The sequence below is a fragment of the Neoarius graeffei genome, chromosome 26 (assembly GCF_027579695.1).
Source record: "Neoarius graeffei isolate fNeoGra1 chromosome 26, fNeoGra1.pri, whole genome shotgun sequence".
NCBI lineage: Eukaryota > Metazoa > Chordata > Actinopteri > Siluriformes > Ariidae > Neoarius > Neoarius graeffei.
In genome coordinates, this window is record NC_083594.1 from 38,343,580 (window position 1) to 38,364,535 (window position 20,956).

The 20,956-nt window shown below is 41.3% G+C and overlaps 3 protein-coding genes across 9 annotated transcripts in view; 1 reads left to right on the top strand and 2 right to left on the bottom strand.

The window, feature by feature from the left end:
- Positions 1 to 20,956, top strand: part of plekha6 (pleckstrin homology domain containing, family A member 6) — a 182,183-nt gene that overhangs the window by 137,808 nt on the left and 23,419 nt on the right. For all 6 annotated transcript variants that reach the window (XM_060910803.1, XM_060910804.1, XM_060910805.1 and 3 more), the window contains 2 exons: positions 982 to 1,131; positions 1,505 to 1,600. In XM_060910803.1, coding sequence (XP_060766786.1) covers positions 982 to 1,131; positions 1,505 to 1,600 — 246 coding nt within the window. The remainder of the gene's footprint in view (positions 1 to 981; positions 1,132 to 1,504; positions 1,601 to 20,956) is intronic.
- On the bottom strand, positions 2,818 to 7,407 carry LOC132873915 (histone-lysine N-methyltransferase 2B-like). Its single transcript, XM_060909741.1, has 7 exons — positions 7,173 to 7,407; positions 6,660 to 6,799; positions 6,383 to 6,487; positions 4,652 to 4,735; positions 3,953 to 4,155; positions 3,492 to 3,651; positions 2,818 to 2,959 (listed from the first exon to the last, which is right to left on the bottom strand). Exons 1-7 carry the CDS (start codon positions 7,238 to 7,240, stop codon positions 2,820 to 2,822), a joined length of 900 nt encoding a protein of 299 aa, XP_060765724.1. The 5' UTR covers positions 7,241 to 7,407; the 3' UTR covers positions 2,818 to 2,819.
- On the bottom strand, positions 7,447 to 20,765 carry LOC132873980 (uncharacterized). 2 transcript variants are annotated; one of them, XM_060909824.1, is made up of 6 exons: positions 20,148 to 20,765; positions 17,210 to 17,321; positions 14,614 to 15,034; positions 12,085 to 12,245; positions 11,712 to 11,853; positions 7,447 to 7,697 (listed from the first exon to the last, which is right to left on the bottom strand). In XM_060909824.1, exons 2-5 carry the CDS (start codon positions 17,233 to 17,235, stop codon positions 11,775 to 11,777), a joined length of 687 nt encoding a protein of 228 aa, XP_060765807.1. In that variant the 5' UTR covers positions 17,236 to 17,321; positions 20,148 to 20,765; the 3' UTR covers positions 7,447 to 7,697; positions 11,712 to 11,774. The 2 variants fall into 2 exon arrangements, with proteins under 2 accessions (XP_060765807.1, XP_060765808.1); XM_060909825.1 differs by lacking the exon at positions 7,447 to 7,697 and adding an exon at positions 9,561 to 9,778.

A 20,956-nucleotide genomic window follows, 5' to 3' on the forward strand; every position in this document is an offset into this window, starting at 1 on the left:
TCAATTAGTATCCTCAGATCCCATACAATTAAAAAGTGTTATTAAAAGGTAAGGTGATGTAACACAATGGAAACAATGCCTCATTCCCAACTTTCTTGAGTGTGTTGCAGGTATCAAATTCTAACTTTGTTTATATTTAAAAAATACAACTAAAGTTGGTCAGTAAAACTATTGAAAAGTTTTTCTTTGTACTTTTGTCAGATAAATAAAGGTTTGCATGAATTAACAAGGGCAGCATGGTGGTGTAGTGGTTAGCGCTGTCGCCTCACAGCAAGAAGGTCCGGGTTCGAGCCCCGTGGCCGGCGAGGGCCTTTCTGTGCGGAGTTTGCATGTTGTCCGGGTGGGTTTCCTCCGGGTGCTCCGGTTTCCCCCACAGTCCAAAGACATGCAGGTTAGGCTAACTGGTGACTCTAAATTGACCGTAGGTGCGAATGTGAGTGTGAATGGTTGTCTGTGTCTATGTGTCAGCCCTGTGATGACCTGGCGACTTGTCCAGGGTGTACCCCGCCTTTCGCCCGTAGTCAGCTGGGATAGGCTCCAGCTTGCCTGGGACCCTGTAGAAGGATAAAGCGGCTAGAGATAATGAGATGAGATGAATTAACAAATTACAGATTTTTGTTTTTACTGCATTTTGGAAAATACCCCAACTTTTCTGGAAATGGGGTTTGTAGATAAACATGTTGAGAAAAAATTGAAGCCAGAAACTCATTTCACTACAGAAGATCACATGTCAATTACATAAGGATTCATATGCAAGTTGTTCATGGTGGATTTTTCTTTTACTATAACAAAAAACATTAACATAACTTATATTTATGTTATTAATATTATATCATTCAGACCTGTATAACAAGATGAACACTTTTTAGTCATATCTGTGTATGCACACTTGAGCGATTAGTCTGGTTTAGTCGCACATGCATTGCTATATTGTGAAAGCCACTGTGTCATCCTTCTTGCACTGTGTTTCAAACTTTGCAGGAGAACTTGGAGGCCACGCTGGTGGCCACACATCAGGACATGGAGCTGTGCAGGACTCAGCCACTGGCCATGGAGAAACTGCAGCTGAAGAAGGAGAGCTTACAGAATCAGCTCATCAATGTTCGAGGGGAGCTCTCTCAGGCATCCAGTGTAAGCTGTGCTCTAAAATAGCTTTGTAAAACTCTCAGTGTCACGGAGTATTGCTTTAAAAAAAGTTAATTATCAAGCCTTTCATTTTGAATCAGACACGTTAAAGCAGAGAAAAACTGCCTTTTAAACTGTTTAAACCTGATCTTTGACACCGCAATTCTGATCTAATATGCAAAAAGAATAGCTATATATGGATTTTTATGGTTGTCGGGATTACAGTGCTTGCAACATGTAGTAAGCAAATGGCCATTTTCATGTAGTATACAAATTTAGGGAAAATGAGCTCTGTCTACTCAGATAATCTTACATCATGGACTGTTAGTGAGTGTCAAACCCAACAGTTGTTAACCAGTGTCATTTCTTGTTTTCTTAGGCTATGACCACCTCTAAAATGGAGTTTGAAGTTCTGGAGGATGAAGTAAATGCTATACATGGTGACCTATGGGAGCAGCTGAATTCTGGAGGACAGGTACATCATCAGCATCAGGATCATTACTAAATTCATACTAATGACATCTGGTCTTTGTTCTCTTTAAGGCCGAGCCATGAGCACATGCTCATTTAATCTCTGTTCAATGACCTATGCATTAATGATATGCGATACTGCAGGAAAATGAGAGTTTAATTTTAGTGAGTGATTACGTTCAACAGCAGCTCCAGTATGATTAGTGTTAAAAAGAACAGCAAATGCAATCATACAAAAGATACACCAGCAAGCTGACCTTGATAGAAATGAAACGTAATCGTAGAGGTCTATTAATTACACATTTCTTTTTTTGGAGAATTGAAAAAAGATAACTTCACAGTTCATGGACATTCTGCATATTATTAATTATTTATTAGCATATGAAATTCTCATTACTAATTGATGAGAAAACATTAATTTCCAGGAAGCCATAAATAATGCATTTCCATGTCTCACAATTGTAATAAAACTAGTTTCGAATGAAAGGATTACATGGGCTGAGTAACTGGTTACCCAGCAAGCAAGCCCGTGCAGGCCCCCTTTGGGCCCACCATGGGCCATATTAGGGGCCCCCTGCGGGCTGCCCGCACAGGGCCCGTGAGGCTTTGCTCATTGGCAAAGTACTGGCCCCTCAGTATGGGCCCCATACGGGCAGCCCACACCTAGCCCTAAATAAGCCCACACAGGTCCTGAATGGGCTGCCCTCACTCTGCCCTAAGCATAGCCCTCTCCTGGCCCGCAGAAAACACACATTGATATTTTTATATATATTAATATTTATATTTCATTCTACAATGTGTGCACACAAAAACTTAAAAAATGTATAGATTATTTAAAGAATTCTATAATTGACTTGATAAATACTTTGTCCTTCCTAGACCTATACAATATCAATATCAAAATGTGTGTGTGTTTGAATAGTAATTTCTATAGTGTTTATTATTTATTGTGTTTGACAATACATAATAATGTTTAAAAAATGTGAAATAGCCAAAATTTCAGAGTCCAAGTTTTAATAAATAATTTCACATAAATAAATGAATGAATAAATAAATAAATAAATTTGAACAAATACATACAGTTCATCAAACGCTTTTGCACACCTCTGTAAATTGACAGGTGCGTATATAGGTTAACATCCCAGTGAGGTTGTCATTCAAAAGTAAAGAATATCTTCCACCACTAACACACACACGCGCGCGCACACACACACACACACACATTAAACGTCCTGTGCTGCAACTCGAATGTACCGCTGCCTACGGCCACCCGCCCTATCTCGGGCATTCCGGAACCACACCTTCACCTCGTCCTCAATCTGTGCTGCTGGTGGGGAGTCCATTGAGCCTCTCCTAACAGCATCTGTATAGATGGGCAAAATGTTTTCAAGATAAGAGGAATGTTTGGTTATTTGCAAAATCAGCACTTTTGATATATTTGATTTGAAGTTCATTTCAAAGGTCCAGCGTGTAATTTTAGCAGTTTGTTTAGTTTAAAACTGGAAGAGTGAGTGCAATATGGACCAGGGTGCTAGATAAACAGAGAACAAGCACAGTAGGAATTACTTAAAATGCACATTGTACAGGACAGATTCTAAAAAGTTGGGACAATTGGAATTTTTGTGAATAAAACAAAACACTTTTTAAACATTCAATCTACACATAAGATGGAGGAAAAAATATTGTTTCGTGGGAAATATGTATTCATTTATTTGATACATGCAACAGATTTTTAAAAATGTGACGGCAAATTATTTTGTTGTTATTCACAAAATAAAATTTCACTTTGGAATCCAATTTGTAGATGAAGAGAATCCAGTGTCTTAAGTGCCAGTCAAAGAGTGATGATCAGCCAATTTTATCGTAGGAGATTAAAAAAAAAAAAAAAAACTTACCTACAACTACCCTCTTTAATTTTAGGTCCCGGAATGCCCTTTTGTCATTGCACCCATTCCAATTGATGGTCATGGCCAATGAATGGCCGAAAACGGTGGCCAGGACCCTCCTGGTTGTGGCCTGGACAGTGGCACCACCAATTGTCCCCAGATAAGCAGTCTAAAGGAAAGAAAAGTAAAGATTAGCTCATCTGCTCCCACAATAATGGACATTATAAGCCATTTTCATAGATTTAATGTGGACATAAAAAAACAAGCTGATACAACACAAACTACTGAATCAAAAGTCCCACTTGTGCACATTTTTCAAAAGCATCATAACACACGCCATCAGTTAAGGTAACTCCATATATCATCACTTATAACTTCTTGATCATAGAGAGGAATTCGCCTCAGACCTTTACTATAATACCTTTTCAAAGAACTTAAAGGGGCTGCAACTTAGAAACCAATATACATACCAATTCTTTTTGGTAGGGGCTGTCCTCCAGTTTTTCCTCCAGTCCATTGAGGTCCTGGAAGTTCTGGAGAGGTAGCTCCAAGTTGTCTGGCAGCTTTGCGTGTTTGTTGCTGCCTGATCTGGCCAACATTGTCACCGTCCGCTCCAATGCAGACAGCCTATCCTTAATCTCCTCCAGCGTAGAGACCAAATATCTCTCAAGGCCTGAAAGGAAAAAGACACTGAACTGAGTGGCTTTTGTGCTTGAGAGAAGCTTACAGTCAGGATAGTGCTATCATGCTAACATGTTTTCTAAAGATTTTTCAAAAGGTATCATGATTTATGTCTTTTGCTTTGTATCCAAATGCGAATAGACGAATGAACACCAATTTTCAATGAGCTATGATAAATAATACAGAATGTAAGGGGAAAAATATAAAATGTGTACAAACGGATGAATATGCAATAAAAAAGACCCTCCAGTTTTCTCCAAACTCCTAACTGATCTTGAATCCATCAAACCATTTCTATTTTTAGAACTGTCTACATCCAAAATAACTTCAGTCACTGCTTCACTGTCCATCAGAGCTCAATTCTCAATCCAAGTTAAGTCTGATATAGACAGCTATAGGGACATTTAAGTGGCTTGATGGATGCAATAGCAGTAAAAGTTTTGGACTCAATACCAGTTGAACACTTAAGGTATATCTGCATAACCTACCTGAGGATAATGATGGCTGCCTTGCAGGTGGGTAAATAGGGAGGGGTGGACTAAGTTGGTCGTCCACTTGTTCAGATGGATTTCCTGCAAAGATGAGAAAAAAACTGTTACACATGTGTGCAGGGCTCGAAATTAACTTTTTTTCTTTGTGTCCCCCAGTGGTCCCGAATTCTGTGTTGTATTGTCCCGAATGGAAGCAATAGTGTCCCCATTTTTTTCCTCTCTGAAATAACCAGTGGTTAATATTATCATATGAAGTTTCTATTATATTTGTAACTATACGATTTTGAACCCTCTATATCATTTTTACAATAAGTCACAAAACACAAGCGACACATGTCCAATACATCATCTACTTCAAAATTAGTTATTGCATTTTCAGTTTATTAAACTTTGGCGATCTCACTGTATGAATAGATACCCGTTTATTTAAAAGGGGCCAACTAGCTCATTCAGAAAATGTTTCAACTCCCTACATCTGCAGTACACTTTAGCTGAAAATAAGACCCCTTTTATGTTTGTTTCATCTACTTATACCTTGAATATCTGTTGGCATATATAAGGCCAACTTATAATTTTCACCATTACCATTATCCATTTTTATGTAATATACCTGTTGCCCCATTCAGAGATGTTTTGAAAGCCATCAGCCATACCATCAATGGATGAAATGCACACCCATGTTGCAAGCAGTACAATAGAAGGTTTGACCCAAAAAACGAAATATTTTAATCCAGTCTACAGTGTAAAATAAAGGAAAAACGCCATCCAATCATATCGAGGTACCACCTCAAAATGATTGGATACTGACACGTCAATCAGACTGAAGCCCGCGACTAGCCCGGCCCTTCTGTGTGTGTGTGTGAGAGCGAGCAGAGTGTCACACAGAGCGCAGGATTCTCTCAGAGCGCTCCTTCCAAACAACGGGGATTTACACGAAAACGGAAGGAGATGTTCACAAAATTCTTTCACAGTGAGCGCCACAAGGCTCTCCTGAACACACGGATGTAATTTTTTTTTGTCTGTAGTGTAAAAAATGAGGTCACTAGAGCGAGTTAAAAACGAGTGACTTTTCTGCCACGTTTATAATGGGAGTCTATGAGGCTGCGCGGCTGTGCTCTCGTTACTTTAAGGCTTCTCATTCAAAAACAGTAAATCCTATCGCTCAGGTAGACACATTGTGTGAATCAGGACAAGTGTGGCTACTACTTTTGAGAAAATTGTGTGTGTGGAGTGAAAATTGGGGCTGAAAACACAGTTTAAATGAGAAAGTCTGAGCTATTTTTCCAAGCTCTCTACACTCTAACTTAACGAGCTCCACTGGTGTGTAACGCAATAGACGCCCATTATAAAGCCGGAATTTCTCAGGCTTTATAAGGGGGAGGAGGGGTGCAGACGCGGGGGGTGGGAGTGTTTCTTTTCAAAATATGGCTTGCGGGAACCGTTATTCCAAAATCTTGTACTGCACCTTTAATGTAGAACTTTTTTTCTAGATCTATTTTTTTTCCATTGTCCCAGATATGATAATTTTGTGTCCCGATGACATTTTTTATGGTCCCCGGGACATCGGGACACCGTTAGTTTCGAGCGCTGCATGTGTGTCAAACAAAATTGTTTTTGACGTGGTTGCAGTCAGTCACACTAAACAAGATGATACATATCTTTTGAGTGTGTGTGTGTGTGTGTGTGTTGGGGCGTGGGGTATGGGAAAAAGTTGTAAATAATGCCTACTTGAGGATGATGATGGCTGCCTCAAAGGGGGGTGAATTGGGAGGGGTTGAGGTGGGCTCAACAGCTGGGTGTCCATGTGATGGGCTTGGCCTGAGTGTGAACTTGCTGCAAAGATGAGAAAAAAAAGTTTCTGTTACACTGTGCCTCAGAGAATTGTCTTTTGATGCGACTACAGTCATTCACACAGATATTAAAGAAGACATTTCTTTGTGTGTGCATGAGGGAGATTTATAGGCCTAGAGTTTATGGGGAAAATGTGTAAATGTGCATAACCTACATGAGGACAATGATGGCTGCCTCACTGGTGAAGGTGGTGGGGGTGGGCTCATAAGAGTCAGGTTCATCGCTGCTGGTGGAACTGGTGGCAATGGTCTACTTGGTCCAGGCTCAGGCAGGGTGATGTAACGTTTCGTTGGTCTGCACAAAGAAACAGGATAACTTTAGTTGTTTGTTTTCTCATTCATAATTTACCTACCCAGCTCCTTGTTGTGAATAACATGGCATAGGCGTCGTGCTCCAACTCCCCAGCCGTTGTAAATCAAGCGTAAACCCACGGCCTCTCGTGGCTTATTGCTTAAATTAATGAGGGGAATGTTTGCTCTCCAAATCTTAAATTGGTTGGTTGCTTTTTCACGGTGCTCCTCTGAACAAAGCCTAACCAAATCTAATTCATAACTTTTCAATAAAGAGTGTTCAGACTTTAATGGTCCTGACAGAATTATCATCATCTACTTCAATAATTGGCACAATTTAACCCAATGTCTTCTACAGTGGCACAACTCAAACTTACTGTCTTGAACGCTGGCATCTCTCCAACTCCTCAGGCTCACTGGCGACAGCTAAATGTGTTTCTGCCATTTTGGCCTTTTTTCTCGCCTTTTCATAGTCATCTGTAAAGGCAAAAGTTTGTCAGACCCAAATTTATATACCATATCAATTCATCAGGCATCACTGCTTCTGACATTCCTGTTGTAACCCTGTGGAAAAATGGATAAACTGTTTTTTAAGTGAGAATAAACTTTTCACCAACCATTAAGGGGAAAAAGAAATTACAAACTGTTCAGATTAATGTTTGCATTCAGCATTATTTTCAATTCTTGAAAAAAGGAGAGTCCTACCTGCAGTGCCCAAAACTGTGATGGTGTGGGTGGTCCACGCTGGTCCAGGGACTGCATGTGTTAATAGAGCCATTTTAAATTTATTTGGATCTGCATAAGGTGGCCAGAAGGTCATCGAATTGTCACCATTAGTCCAGCTGTTGCTTACAATCCCAACAGAGTTGTCAAGGAACTCCACAACAAAATACATGATTGGCCTGAAAGTAAAAAAATAATAATAATAAAAAAAAGATAAAAAAAAAAAAAACTGTCAGGTGGGGGTGGGGGGGTGGCTAATTACTGTGGAGGAGAAGAATGGCTGCCCACTCTGATGTCATTGGTATCAAAACATACTTTTGGGTGACATCTGACAAGCGATACATTTGATCTGTATTTTCTAGATTACTGGCTTTATAAAAGCCAATGTCCTTTGAGTCCATGGGGCTGAAGAACAGTGACTCTAGTTTCAAAAACCTCCTAAAAATGATGTACGTTTTTTGTGTTCTCTCATCGCAGAGTATGTTCTGTACAAGTCCCAGATTGCCTTGAGCCATGACACAGTTGTCACCAACAGTTGTGGCAACACTGAAAAGTTCAAAAACCGCCTTTCTGTATTGGGTGCAGTGAGGCAAGGTGGCAATTGTTGGTCCACATGTATGTTTGATTTTCAGTATTGTCTTTGAGTTTTCTGGGTTTCATAAAGGCTCTTTCCAATGTGATGTGCTGGTGTAGTTGTTGTAAGACAAATTGGGGTTTCCTGCAAACTTTTTTTAATTTCCTCATATAGTTTTCAAATGGAAAGGCTGATACTCCATCCAATGCTCCATATCTCCTTACATCATCAGCTAGATGGCATAAATTATGCACATTGTACACCAATTCATTTGCTCCGTATAATTGTTCAAATTCATTCAAAAAATGAGACATTAGAGCGTCAGCAAAGTCACAATAGTATTTGCAGAGAGCAGGGGAGAGCATGAGGTACATGGCAATGGAGAGATTTAGGAAATTGGTGTATTGGGAAGATGGAAGGATGCCTTGCAAAACAATTGGGCCTGTATAAAGAAGGAACTGGCGGTATTCAGTTGCTTTCCATCTGTCAATTTCTGACAAACTTCTTGGCTTTCTTTGAAATTCAATTGGGATGTGTTGTCTTAGCTGTACCAGTCTTGCAGAGATCGCCATCACTGCCTGAGAACCCAGCCTACACGACAAATCTCCTTTCATCCAAAAACGCATCAGTTTTCGAGTGACGCCTAGACAAACAAGATGCATGTAATCCAGGATGAACATTGTTATCATGCCTAGATTAATTCGAGTAAGGGGGGAGTCGCCCTTGTGGTGGTCCTCATCCACTTTTCTCAAAAACTGGTCATCTGTGCGAGGCACAGCTGTCTTCTCAGGGAAAGTCATATGGTTGTGGACATAGACTCCCTCTTGAGTGCAACGCTCACATCCAAAATACCCATTGTGCCCTTTGATGTTTTTTAGAAATGACCTCGCGGGAGCGTCACAGACGAAACAGTCAATTCTTAAAAAGAAGGTCTTTCCAGCCATGTGAAACCCCTTCTCAAGCTGTGCTACCTCCTCCACAAAATCATGCAAATATTCCTCTAAATCTAGAGGCTTTGTCTTGCCACAAAACATTCCAATGACAAAGGGATCCTTATCAAATGGCACTTTGCCCAAGATTGGCCACAACTGCAAAGCTGAGCTCTTATATAATGGCAAACCATCCACATTAACTTGTAAATTAATCATCTCACTAACATTGTGGAGAGCATCTGTTGCGATTGTCTGGAGGTATTTGAGAATGCCAATGTGTAAATACTCCCCTCCTTTTATGTTCTTTACATTGGCTGCTATTTTAGCTGTTTTTAGCAGGGTTCGAGCTTGCTTTGGCAGGCTTGGATGGAACTCCTGTAGCACACTAAGAAGATCAGAAAAGGTGTTCTGTGGCACATTGTTCCTCAGAGCCCAGTCACAAAGAACATTTGTCAATTTTGAACATTCATCTTCACTATCTTCATCAGTTTCACAAACATCCTCCGAGTCACTGTCTTCATAGTCACCATCTGAGGTCATGCCATCAACTCTCTTATCGTTACAGTCATCAAATGAACTTGTGCAGTCCATGAAAACATCGTCTTCCTCCTCAGCACTGTCATTCGGGGCCTGACTGATGTCACGGTCAACAGCATCCAAAATATCTCCTCCATTGTCAGAATGTGACTCAAAAGACTGAAGGATTCTTAATGTGCGTCTGCGTTTAGTCCAATAACTCCTGGATGCCATGTTCCTGTAAGCAGATCAAATTTGGGCTATAGGACTATCATCATAGGCAGCACCATTCCAATCCCATTCCTTCAGACATACACTGTAATATGACAACATTTATGTTTAATGCACTTTTCATAATTTCAATTGAGATTCACATCGTGTTTAAAACAGCCTATTTCTGTCTGTGTGCTAGCTTGGCCTACTAGTATACAATATACTTATATATAGGTTATACACTGGGGTGAACATTGGTAAAGTGGGACCACTGGTAAAGTGGGACGGCTGAGGTTTTTTCATGAATATCTCCTTTGTGGTTCGGCCTTAGCAATTTAAAACCATTGTTGAATAATCCCTGGAATGTAAGGGGTTAAATATTCGGTCAACATGCATATCTGTTTTGTATGGAGAATGCTGGTGACCGAAAATGTTTTTTCACTGTTGGTGGCACTTTTTGCACTGCTTGCTTGAGTGCGCAAGTTCCACTTCTTGCTACTGGGGATCAGGGAAATGTGCGATTGGTTAGATCAGGTATGACGCATCATCATCTGGCGCGAGGTTGAAGTGTACAGTCAGTGCTTAGTGCGTCGTGCATCTCATTCTTGGGCAGGATTATGTTGGCGACAGTCAGACACGAGCCTACCCTGCCAACACACCCATGTGGGTCCCACATGGGTTGAATGTGGGCTGCCCAGCTGGGCTCCAGTCGGTTTTGGCCAAGGGTTATGCGGTGGCCCCATGTGGGCAAGCCCAGTTGGGCTAAAAGTGGGTTTCATATGGGCCCTAGCTAAAACCTACTTGGGCAACCCAGGTTTCTCCCATCTGGGTCCCACATGGGTTGAATGTGGGCTGCCCAGCTGGGCTCCAGTCAGTTTTGGCCAAGGGTTATGCGGTGGCCCCATGTGGGCAAGCCCAGTTGGGCTAAAAGTGGGTTTCATATGGGCCCTAGCTAAAACCTACTTGGGCAACCCAGGTTTCTCCCATCTGGGTCCCACATGGGTTGAATGTGGGCTGCCCAGCTGGGCTCCAGTCAGTTTTGGCCAAGGGTTATGCGGTGGCCCCATGTGGGCAAGCCCAGTTGGGCTAAAAGTGGGTTTCATATGGGCCCTAGCTAAAACCTACTTGGGCAACCCAGGTTTCTCCCATGTGGGTCCCACATGGGTTGAATGTGGGCTGCCCAGCTGGGCTCCAGTCGGTTTTGGCCAAGGGTTATGCGGTGGCCCCATGTGGGCAAGCCCAGTTGGGCTAAAAGTGGGTTTCATATGGGCCCTAGCTAAAACCTACTTCGGCAACCCAGGTTTCTCCCATCTGGGTCCCGCACGACACACCCATGTGGGTCCCACATGGGTTGAATGTGGGCTGCCCAGCTGGGCTCCAGTCGGTTTTGGCCAAGGGTTATGCGGTGGCCCCATGTGGGCAAGCCCAGTTGGGCTAAAAGTGGGTTTCATATGGGCCCTAGCTAAAACCTACTTGGGCAACCCAGGTTTCTCCCATCTGGGTCCCACACGGAGTTGTCCCATGCGGGCTCATTATGGGTCCCTTATTTTACCCTTTCAGGTATTGTGTGGGCCTATTACAGTCAGCCCATAGTACAGTTCTTTACACAAACAGCAATAACAAATACATTTACTTCAACTGCTAACAACTCTAAATACATGTTTTGCGTGCCAATATCTTAAAAACTGAAACATAACACTGACTCTTGAGAATGTGGTTAACAAGCTTTAATTTTAAAAAAGAAAGAAAAAGTACAGTCGGAGGAGCTGTTAATGCAGACTCCCACTCCTGGCTCCCTGCCAAAAAGGTGGGCCGATAAAAGGTGTGTGTGTGTGCGCGCGTGTATCTGCATGTCTGCATGTGTGTCTGCATTTATGTGTGTGTGTGTGGTGTGTGCGCGCGCGTGCGTGCGTGCACGCATGTATGCGTGAAAGAAAAAAAAAAAGAAAAAAAATTACATTTCTGGAGGAGCTGCTACTCTGGCCTGACGGGCCTGTCTATTCCCCCCCCTGTCCCTAGCCCTAATGAGCCATTTGGGGACTGCCTTCTCCGCATCCTTCCTTGTGATGGTACGAGTCATCGTGTTCTTCTTCAAGGCTCCTGCAAGACACAAATATAGCAGTGACTTACATCATGTGACAACTCTCAGCCAAATATCGCGTTTCATGTCTGCATATTAAATGGTAGGGGGTGTGTCATTCAGTTAAATAAAAATAAAACAAGAACCGTCGACTTCTTAACTACCCCAGACATGACCTATGCCCACCCTTACACACCTGTAGTTGCATGATTGGTATTCTCTATATTTGTAATACTGTATTGTCCACCTACCATAAAACGACTTCAAACAGCTTGAGGGGCTTGAAGCCCCTCTTGCCATTTCTTCCCAAGAAGTTGAACCCTCTTGAAAACTTGTGTTCAAGGAGGAAGGCCATCATACGGCGGGTGGCCCCGTCAACAGTGGCCCCTCCAATGTCAGCCACAGCTGCAATCTGAGGGGTAACAAACACAATACAAGGCACTAGGCAGGTTAATCTATATTGCTCACTGGAGTAAACTTCTCAATATGGAAGCACTGCCAGATACATGGATATGAGCACACTTTAGAAGTTTCATATAAAATTCACTGTTAGTGAGTTGCGTTTCATTAAGCTAGACCTGGGGCCACCAATTCAAAGCAGTCTGTATTGATACTCAGAAAACGTAATGTTTACAATGCGAAGAGCCCCCACAAAGCGATTTTTTGATGCAAGTTATAATCATGCCGCCAGCCAGCAAAGCCACCACGAGTAACCGAATTGTTGTTCAAGTTACAACATCCAGTCATGAATTTTAACTCTTGACTAACATGATCTTGATGAATGGAAAGCTCCACAAACATGTTCAAACATTGTATTGTTCAAAAGTTGTATTGAAACCAGTCCATACAATTTCGTATCTTTATCTAATTTATTTCATTTCATCAAGGCCAGGGCTATTCAATTAGAATTTCATTCGGGCCACATTTTGAAACCAAGAACTTAAGCTGGGCCGCACATGTTCAGCGGTCACTAACAACTGGCAATAGCAATTTTCAACCAGTAAAAACTATCTAAATATTATCTTAACATTGAATGTTCAATGTAGCCTTAAAAGACAAGCCAGAGAATCACAACACAAGATCATTTGTTGTCCTGCAATATCAAAGCTGTTGCTACATTACTGCAGTAAACTGAAGGGGAAAAAAAAATATACATTGTGCAATGCAATTCGTGCATTGTTCTTTATTGCAATATTTTGGACAGAGTACATCCCAGTATTGCAAGTTCAATAACTTTACTGTTATCTGACCCCACAAATTTACCAAACAGAAATTATCTGTCCTCTTAAGTGAATATGTGGTTGTGATAAAACACCACCAGGGGAAAAATCGTGGGAGGAAGATGTGTACAGCAGGCTACAGAGGATTTTTGCAGTAGCATAGGCCTACATAACTGCAAGCGATCTTGAAATAATTAATTGATTAGTGACCGGGCACATCGGAACTTGATATGGAACGTTAACGTTACGTGCATTCTGAGTGACCAACTGTAACCTTTAGCCATATGAACACTACTGCAGACACACCCCATCCTTTTTGAAGGACCTTTGAAGTGAGTTGTCAAGTCTGCGAAGCTGCGTTCACAAATATTTTTTTTTACCGGACTCTAGCTTACTACAAGCGTGGATGTGCCCATTGTCTCGTCAACGCGATCACAAAGCCAGGCTGGTCTCGTAACTGTATTTCCCTCCCAACTTGACGCTCACACTTTTTTCGTTCACGTGTACGATACGGACATTCCACAAACACATCTCAAATGCTCACGCTTATTGTGCAATGGTCATCATTGGCATGTCGTTTTGATCGACTTTGGAGGTTTAATTTCTTTACCCATAAAGTAGTCCTACGAAACTGCTAGATGCCACCTCCGTGTTTAATCTTTGAAGTCGGTTGTCAAATCTGTGTATCTCCGTTGTCCGATGCCCCATAAATAATTTTCCAGTGGACTCTTCCACAGCAACCATGGACGTGGTGCTAGCTCAGTCTCATTATTGAAGATGGGAGATTGTTTGCCTAGTCAACATTTGTTTATGGACTGATTTCAGACACATCACAAACGCACGCACCTTGTACTACAGTGCTGCTTTGGCATGACGCGAGACGCTTGTTACTGCACATCGCAACGCCCGACACTCTTCCAACGACATTAATTGAAAAGATTTGTTTAAGAATGCAAATAAGCATATTAAGAATGTAAAACGGATTGGAAATTAGAAAGGGAGGCAAACTAACTAGTGTAAGCGAGAGTTTAAAATGTATGTTTGTTCTGGAGACTCGCGAATGCTGTTAAATTTTTGAAGCGGGCCGCCAATTGAATAGGCCTGATCTAGGCCAAAGTGTAATATGTTAACACTTTTTTTTACATCACCATAAGTAAACTTTCCTCGAAGAAAAAATAAAAAATATAAAAAAGTATTTAACCTCAGTTTTCCAGGTTTGCGCTGTGCATATAGTGCCTGATTCGTCCCCCCCTGAACCCCTCCCCTCGCGCTTGTGAGTCTCACAAACCCAGTTGCTCCACCACCACTGGCAGTAGCCACAGCCACTTTACGTATGTCCTGCTACTTCCTTAAAAGTTTTCTGCAGTCGCTACGTGGTTATTATGGACAGGGAAAGCCGTGTGGATAAAGTTCATGTCATACGAATGTAAGCTGCAGTATGCTATTGGTGTAGCCATTTTTAAAACAATTGGGCTTTTGCATGTTAAATAACAGCCGTTCATAGGCTACAGGAAGCAACAGATAGATTCAGTTCACATACAGTACATTTAAAATACATACCAGTTCTGCCATGAAGGTGGGGTCTTGCAGTTTCTCCTCCATGGACATTAGATCAGTAATTGTCTTTAGGGGGAAACCTTCAGGAGTGGTGCGAATTAGGTCAGGCATGTTTTGACGATTTTGCACGAGGGCCTGGAGAATTCTCCCATGTTCCACTTGAGCGTCTTTCAGGTCCTCCAGTAGTCTCAAAATATGCTGAAACATGCCATCCCGAATATTTTGTCTTGGGATGAAAGACTCGGCAGCTGCAGGCGTCTCTGCAGGCGTTCGCAGAGCCCCGGGTGCACGCTGAAGAGGTGGAGGCGTTCGCAGAGCCCCGGGTGGAGGAGGAAGAGGTGGAGGCGTTCGCAGAGCCCCGGGTGGAGGAGGAAGAGGATGGATGTCATCATTCTCCTCATCTTCGCTGGACATGACAACTGGCCTAAACATATATTATAATCAAGCACAATCAATAAGTTAGAGCATTTCAGTTAAACTGTAACTACTTCAACTAAAGCATTAGCTTATATTTATAAAGGAATTCACTAAGTCAGGCATCCGGGCATTTCTCATGTTTGCACCAAAATCAGGCGCCCACCATACTCATTTGGGGGAACCACAGGAGAATCGTAGGTTAGGTGTCTTATTTGAAAGCAATTTGAATAGTGTTATGTTAAATTATGTGAAGTGGTAATGAATGAACATGAAGGTAAGTTGTTGGGACATGGTAAGAAGTGACATCTACAAAAATTAGGACTTGATTGGCATTGAAAAATCACTGCATGTGCCGTTTATGTCCCCATTGGCGGGAGGCAGCAATACTACATACTACTCATGTTTTGGGAGGCAGCAATATTACAATTTGCGAACTGTTTGATGACATTAAGCTAAATTAATCATCATGTTCCTCCCATAGGGCCTTAATGTAAATATCTCCCCAATTTCAATATACAGTGGATATTGAAAGTCTACACACTCCTGTTGAAATGCCAGGTTTTTGTTATGTAAAAAAAAAAAATGACAGAATGACATAATTTCACAACTTGTTCCATCTTTACTATAAATTATTACCTGTACAATGCAATTGAAAAACAAACGCAAAGCTTTAAAGGAAAAATGTAGAAAATAAAAAACTTAAATAAACATGGTTGCATAAACATGCACACTGTCAAACTAATACATTGTTTTAGCACCTTTGGCTTTTATTACAGCACTCAGACTTTTTGGGTAGGAGTCTATCGGCATGGCACATGTTGATTTGGCAAAATTTGTCAATTTCTTTTGGCAAAAGTACTCCAAATCTGATGGGATCTAGGTCTGAACTCTGGCTGGGCCATTCCAAAACTTCAATTTCATTCTGGTGAAACCTATTCTTTTGTTGATTTAGGAATGTGTGTAGGGTACTTGTCGTCTGAAGGATTAAGTTTTTCTTCATATTCAACTTTCTAACAGGGCTGAAGGTTTTGCGGCAATACTGACTGTAATTTGGACCTGTTCATAATTCTCTCCTCCCTGACTAAGGCCCCAGTTCCAGCTGAATAAAACAGTACAAAAGCATGATGCTGCCACTACCATACTTCACTGTAGGTATGGTGTTATTTGGGTGGTGTTTTGGCCAAATATTCTTTTGGAATTATATCCAAAATGTTCACCCTTGGTGGAGTACATTTTGCAAAAAGACATCTTTAATGTCCCAAAAGCATATGGGAAAATGTGCTATGGTCTGATGAAACCAAGGTTGAACATTTTGGACATAATTTCAAAAGGTATGTTTGGTGCAAAAACAACACTGTACATCACCCAAATAACCCCATGCCTAGAGTGAAGCATGGTGGTGGAAACATCATGCTTTGTGACTGTTTTTCTTTAGCTGGAACTGGGGCCTTAGTCAGGGAGGAGGGAATTATGGACAGCTCCACATTGGCAGTGGTAGTGGCACAAAACCTTCATCTCCCTGTTATAATGTTGAAGATGAAGAACTTCTTAACCTTTCAGAACAACAATTACACACGAACACACACCTAAAATCAACAAAAGAATGGCCTCACCACAATAAGATTGAGGTTTTGGAATGGCCCAGACAGAGTTCAGACCTGAATCCCATTGAACATCTGTCAGGTAATGTGAAGAGGACTGTGCACAGGGCATGCACTTGCGATGTGTGAGATTTGGAGTACCTTTGCAAAGAACAGTGGGCTAATATTGCCACATCAAGATGTGCTATGCTGATAGACACCATGTCAAAAAGTCTGAGTGCTGTAATAAAAGCCAACGATGTTAAGACAATGCATTAGTATAAGGCTGTGCATATTTATGCAACCATATTAATTCAAGTTTTTTATTTTCTATATTTTCCATTTAAAGTTTGGAGTTTGTTTCTCAATTGCATTGTACATGTTATCATTTTTATTAAATGTGAAAAAGGTTGTGAAATTATTTGTCTTTGTTATTTTTTTACATCACAAAAACTTGACATTTGAACAGGGGTGTGTAGACTTTGTATAGGCACTGTAGCAGTACTTTGGCAACGCGACAGTGACGACACGCCGACTTAGTTAATATACAGTAAACACTGTGTATATACCATATTATATATATAAAATTCAAATAGACTCACCGCTTTTTTCGCTTCCCCCGGCCCATACCGTCCGAACACTCAGGCTCTGTGCTTACGTCAGTATGTCTACGTTCCTCTTGCAATAATTTTGCATGTGCACTTTCATATGTTGCTGTGGGAGACAGATAAATCAGTAAATCATAAATCAGGCAATTACTTTCAGATAACATTTTAAAAGGTGCAGTGTGTAACATTGTGGCCAAAGTAGGTATTGCAACTACTCTGTTCATTGAAAATGTGATGCCATGAATATTTACTTATATAATTATTATACTTACTTATATACTTAATATTTGCTAGTATGACCAAAATACAGTAAGTTTTACTGCTAAAAATTCCCATTTCTGGAAATCCAAAATGGCACACATGGAGAAGATCCCATTTTTCATGTACGAAAAGTGCAATTTTCCCAGTCATAATGACTACATAGAATTTGATGGTGATGGTAAGTATTTGTGAAAAAGGTAACATTTGTGAATGGGCAGCATGAATTCTGGAAACAAACTACTAAAGATATTACACACAGCACCTTTAAGATGGAAAATGAGTTCTTGCATGCTTTTTAACACTATTGAATTTTTTTGTATCAAACTGTAGAGCAACTCCCCTTGATCAGTTTATAGATTGGTCAAACCAGCAGTAATTCAGAATCTAATAAAACTAAGAAGTCATTGATAGTGTAGGATTAGTATCTTAATAACTATACCACTGGATGTGGTTATACATTGTTAAGAATATTTTTTTGAGTTCATAAAGTTTTGGGCTTTAATGAAAACCCCACTGCCCAAAATATGACAACTATCTAGGACATGACAATCATCTTTATTATGCCATTGTAATGTCTCCATTTAAAGGCCCCAACAATGTATTTAATTTATGCATCTATTCTACAGTGATGACAAGATTTCTATCATATCTTTTAATAAAATACATCTAACTACCTGCTTCAGAGACTAAGCAATGAAGGTTTAAGTAACTGTTGACAATTCTGTTAATTTTTTTTTCCCTTAAAATATATGCTCAGTGTTGGAAAGACTGCCTGTTAATTCACCTTTGGCTAAGGCCCACACTAGAATGTTGATTGACCAATCACAGCGCAAAAAAAGGTCCGACAGAGGTCTACAGTTTTTGACAGCGCAAATTCTTGCAACTGTAACCCAAGGGGGCGGGACTTAGCCAAAGGCGAATTATGTTCATGTGTCCAATGTGCGTCGAGTATGCTATTCATGTTCCTGCGCTCAGTCAGTCAGTCAGTCAAGGTCGTTGGTGAAGACTAGGCGACAAACGGAGAACATACAAGAAAAAGGAGCGAGATGCAGAAAACACCTTCGCTATCCAGCGACTTAGGGCATTTACAGGGCGAGCAGAGGGAGAAATAACAACAGTAACGACACATTAGCAACGCCGTACAGAAATAACGGTTTATGGCACAGACCCTTTCGGTTCTCGCTCATCTAGCTGCTACAATGACTGCTTAGACTGCAACAATAATACCTAACACACATTTAAATATCCGTCGTAAAGACGTGAAACTCGTCGAGTGACGAGTGTGTTCATTGATCAGCTAACACAATCTAAAAGTAGACATACCATCACACTGCCCTGGCGCTGTGTACAGTTTACGTTTTATGGCTTGTGCACTCGCTATTTGCCATTACTTTCTCCAACCGTTGTGACAGATTACAGGGAACGGCCTGGATTTAAGAGACAAATACATGTTCCTCTTATTTTGAACACTTATTTGTAGGCAGTGCTTAATTTGTAAAGTGGGAGGTCCCGGAGCACAGAGGATGAGCGGCTCCGGTGCGGAAAAAAAGGGGGCGGCGCTGCGCTTCTGGGCATGTTTTGTAATAACACTGCAAATTAAGTTCATCTGCAGATATTTTGTGGATGTCGTTTCATGAGGGAAATCACCAACAAGACAGATATCAAAATCAGACATTAACACTAAATAAACTTGCATTTTTTTATTTAAATTTTTTTTTTTGTTACATAGTCAAAAGAGGTGTCGGATCACCGGATCCAGTGTAAATAGCTGCCGGAGCCAATGCCCGAGGTTCCGGAGCGCGCTCCGGCTTGCTCCCCCTCAAATTAAGCGCTGTTAGTAGGACACTGCCTCTGATCTGTCCTACAGTCTACCAACAGCAAAGGAACACAACGCTAGCTAATGCCGTTAGCTAATAGCTACTACAGAAGAACAAAGAGGTTACAATGGGTTATTTTAGCCTATTTGGTTACACACTCGCCGCCACAGAATGTTAACAGCAATGTAATGCCTTTTCTGGCTAATTTTATTCGTCTTACCTCCAACAAAGTGGTCACTACACAAGCGCCGGTATGCCGCTATCCATCTTCTCCGTCAGTCAGCAACTACCGGGATCCGATAAAATGATAAGCCTTGCCTTGTTTGTTGATGGTTACTACATCCAGGTGCACAACAATATAGTGGCATGATGGAAGTCTTGCTGAAAATAAACACTTTCTTTGCTGCCGTTCCTCAATGTTGGCTGTGGTAAACTACTGGTTGTACATGTCCAAAATGGCAGCCGCGTTTGTCGTGACGTCACGTGAAAAGGGTCTTTGAGGTCGGCCATACTGTAAAAGTGGAGAATCAGTACAAGCATTGCTAATGGGAGCCCCGATCATCTAGCCTTGAAAATATCGCTGACCTTCACGAATTTCACAGCTTATCTTCCTTACTGAAGATAGTAACCACGAAAATAGCTTGATACTGACTTAAAGATCGGAATCAATATCCAAAGTTTCACCAGGCTTGATTACCAAAGTTAGCTAACAACAGCACCTCATTCATTTACATTAACTTAAAGCCAGTTAGTTCCTGTCCTTTTGGTTAACATGATGCAGTGAAAACATAGTTGCAAAAATAGCATAGTTATTGCCAAAATACACTCGTATCATGCAGAAAGATTTTACCAACCTTTTGTTAAGTGATCCAACTCGTGCGTGCACTCTTCTCTTCACAGGCAGCAGAGACAAAAGCCAGTCAGTCAGCAAGCAGCAGAAACTGCGCGAAATGTATCCATTTCACAGGGGGTGGAGATTTCCCAGTTTGCATTGCTTCTTGCTTTGGTTATCCTGCAGGAGTTGCACTGGAATATGCCTGCTTTCTTTTCAGTTATTGCAAACTTTGTTGTGCTCGGAATATGTGTGCTTTAGCAAACTTTATCTTTTATGCTCTAAAATTGAGAAATTTTATTTTCAATTGTAATTAACGTTGTATTGTTTATATTATGTTATGGCATCTTAGAGGTGTGGGAGTAAAATTCTTGTGTTTTTGAATTGAATTGAAATGGAGCCTTGCTGGAGCCCACTTACTGCCCATGCTTAATTTAGCCCATTCAATGCCCACCCATTGCCCATATGGGCTCCAACAACAAAGCCCACTTATTGCCCATGCTAAATAGCCCATTTAATGCCCACCAACTGCCCATGTGGGGCCCAACAACAAAGCCCACCTATTGCCCATGTTAATTTAGCCCATTCAATGCCCACCCATTGCCCATGTGGGGCCCAGCAACAAAGCCCACTCGAAGCCCATGCCTACCCGAAGCCCAACTAGCCCAGATGAGACCCATGTGGGCCCCAACTGTACGTGTTTGCAGGGAACAGTCGACATAGTTAAACTTGCAAAACAATCGATGTAGCTGCTATGCTATGTAAAATCATAAGTCAGTCTGTATTCTGCTTCTTGTCTGTGATGGAATGTGTCAAAATGTAAACAATGGC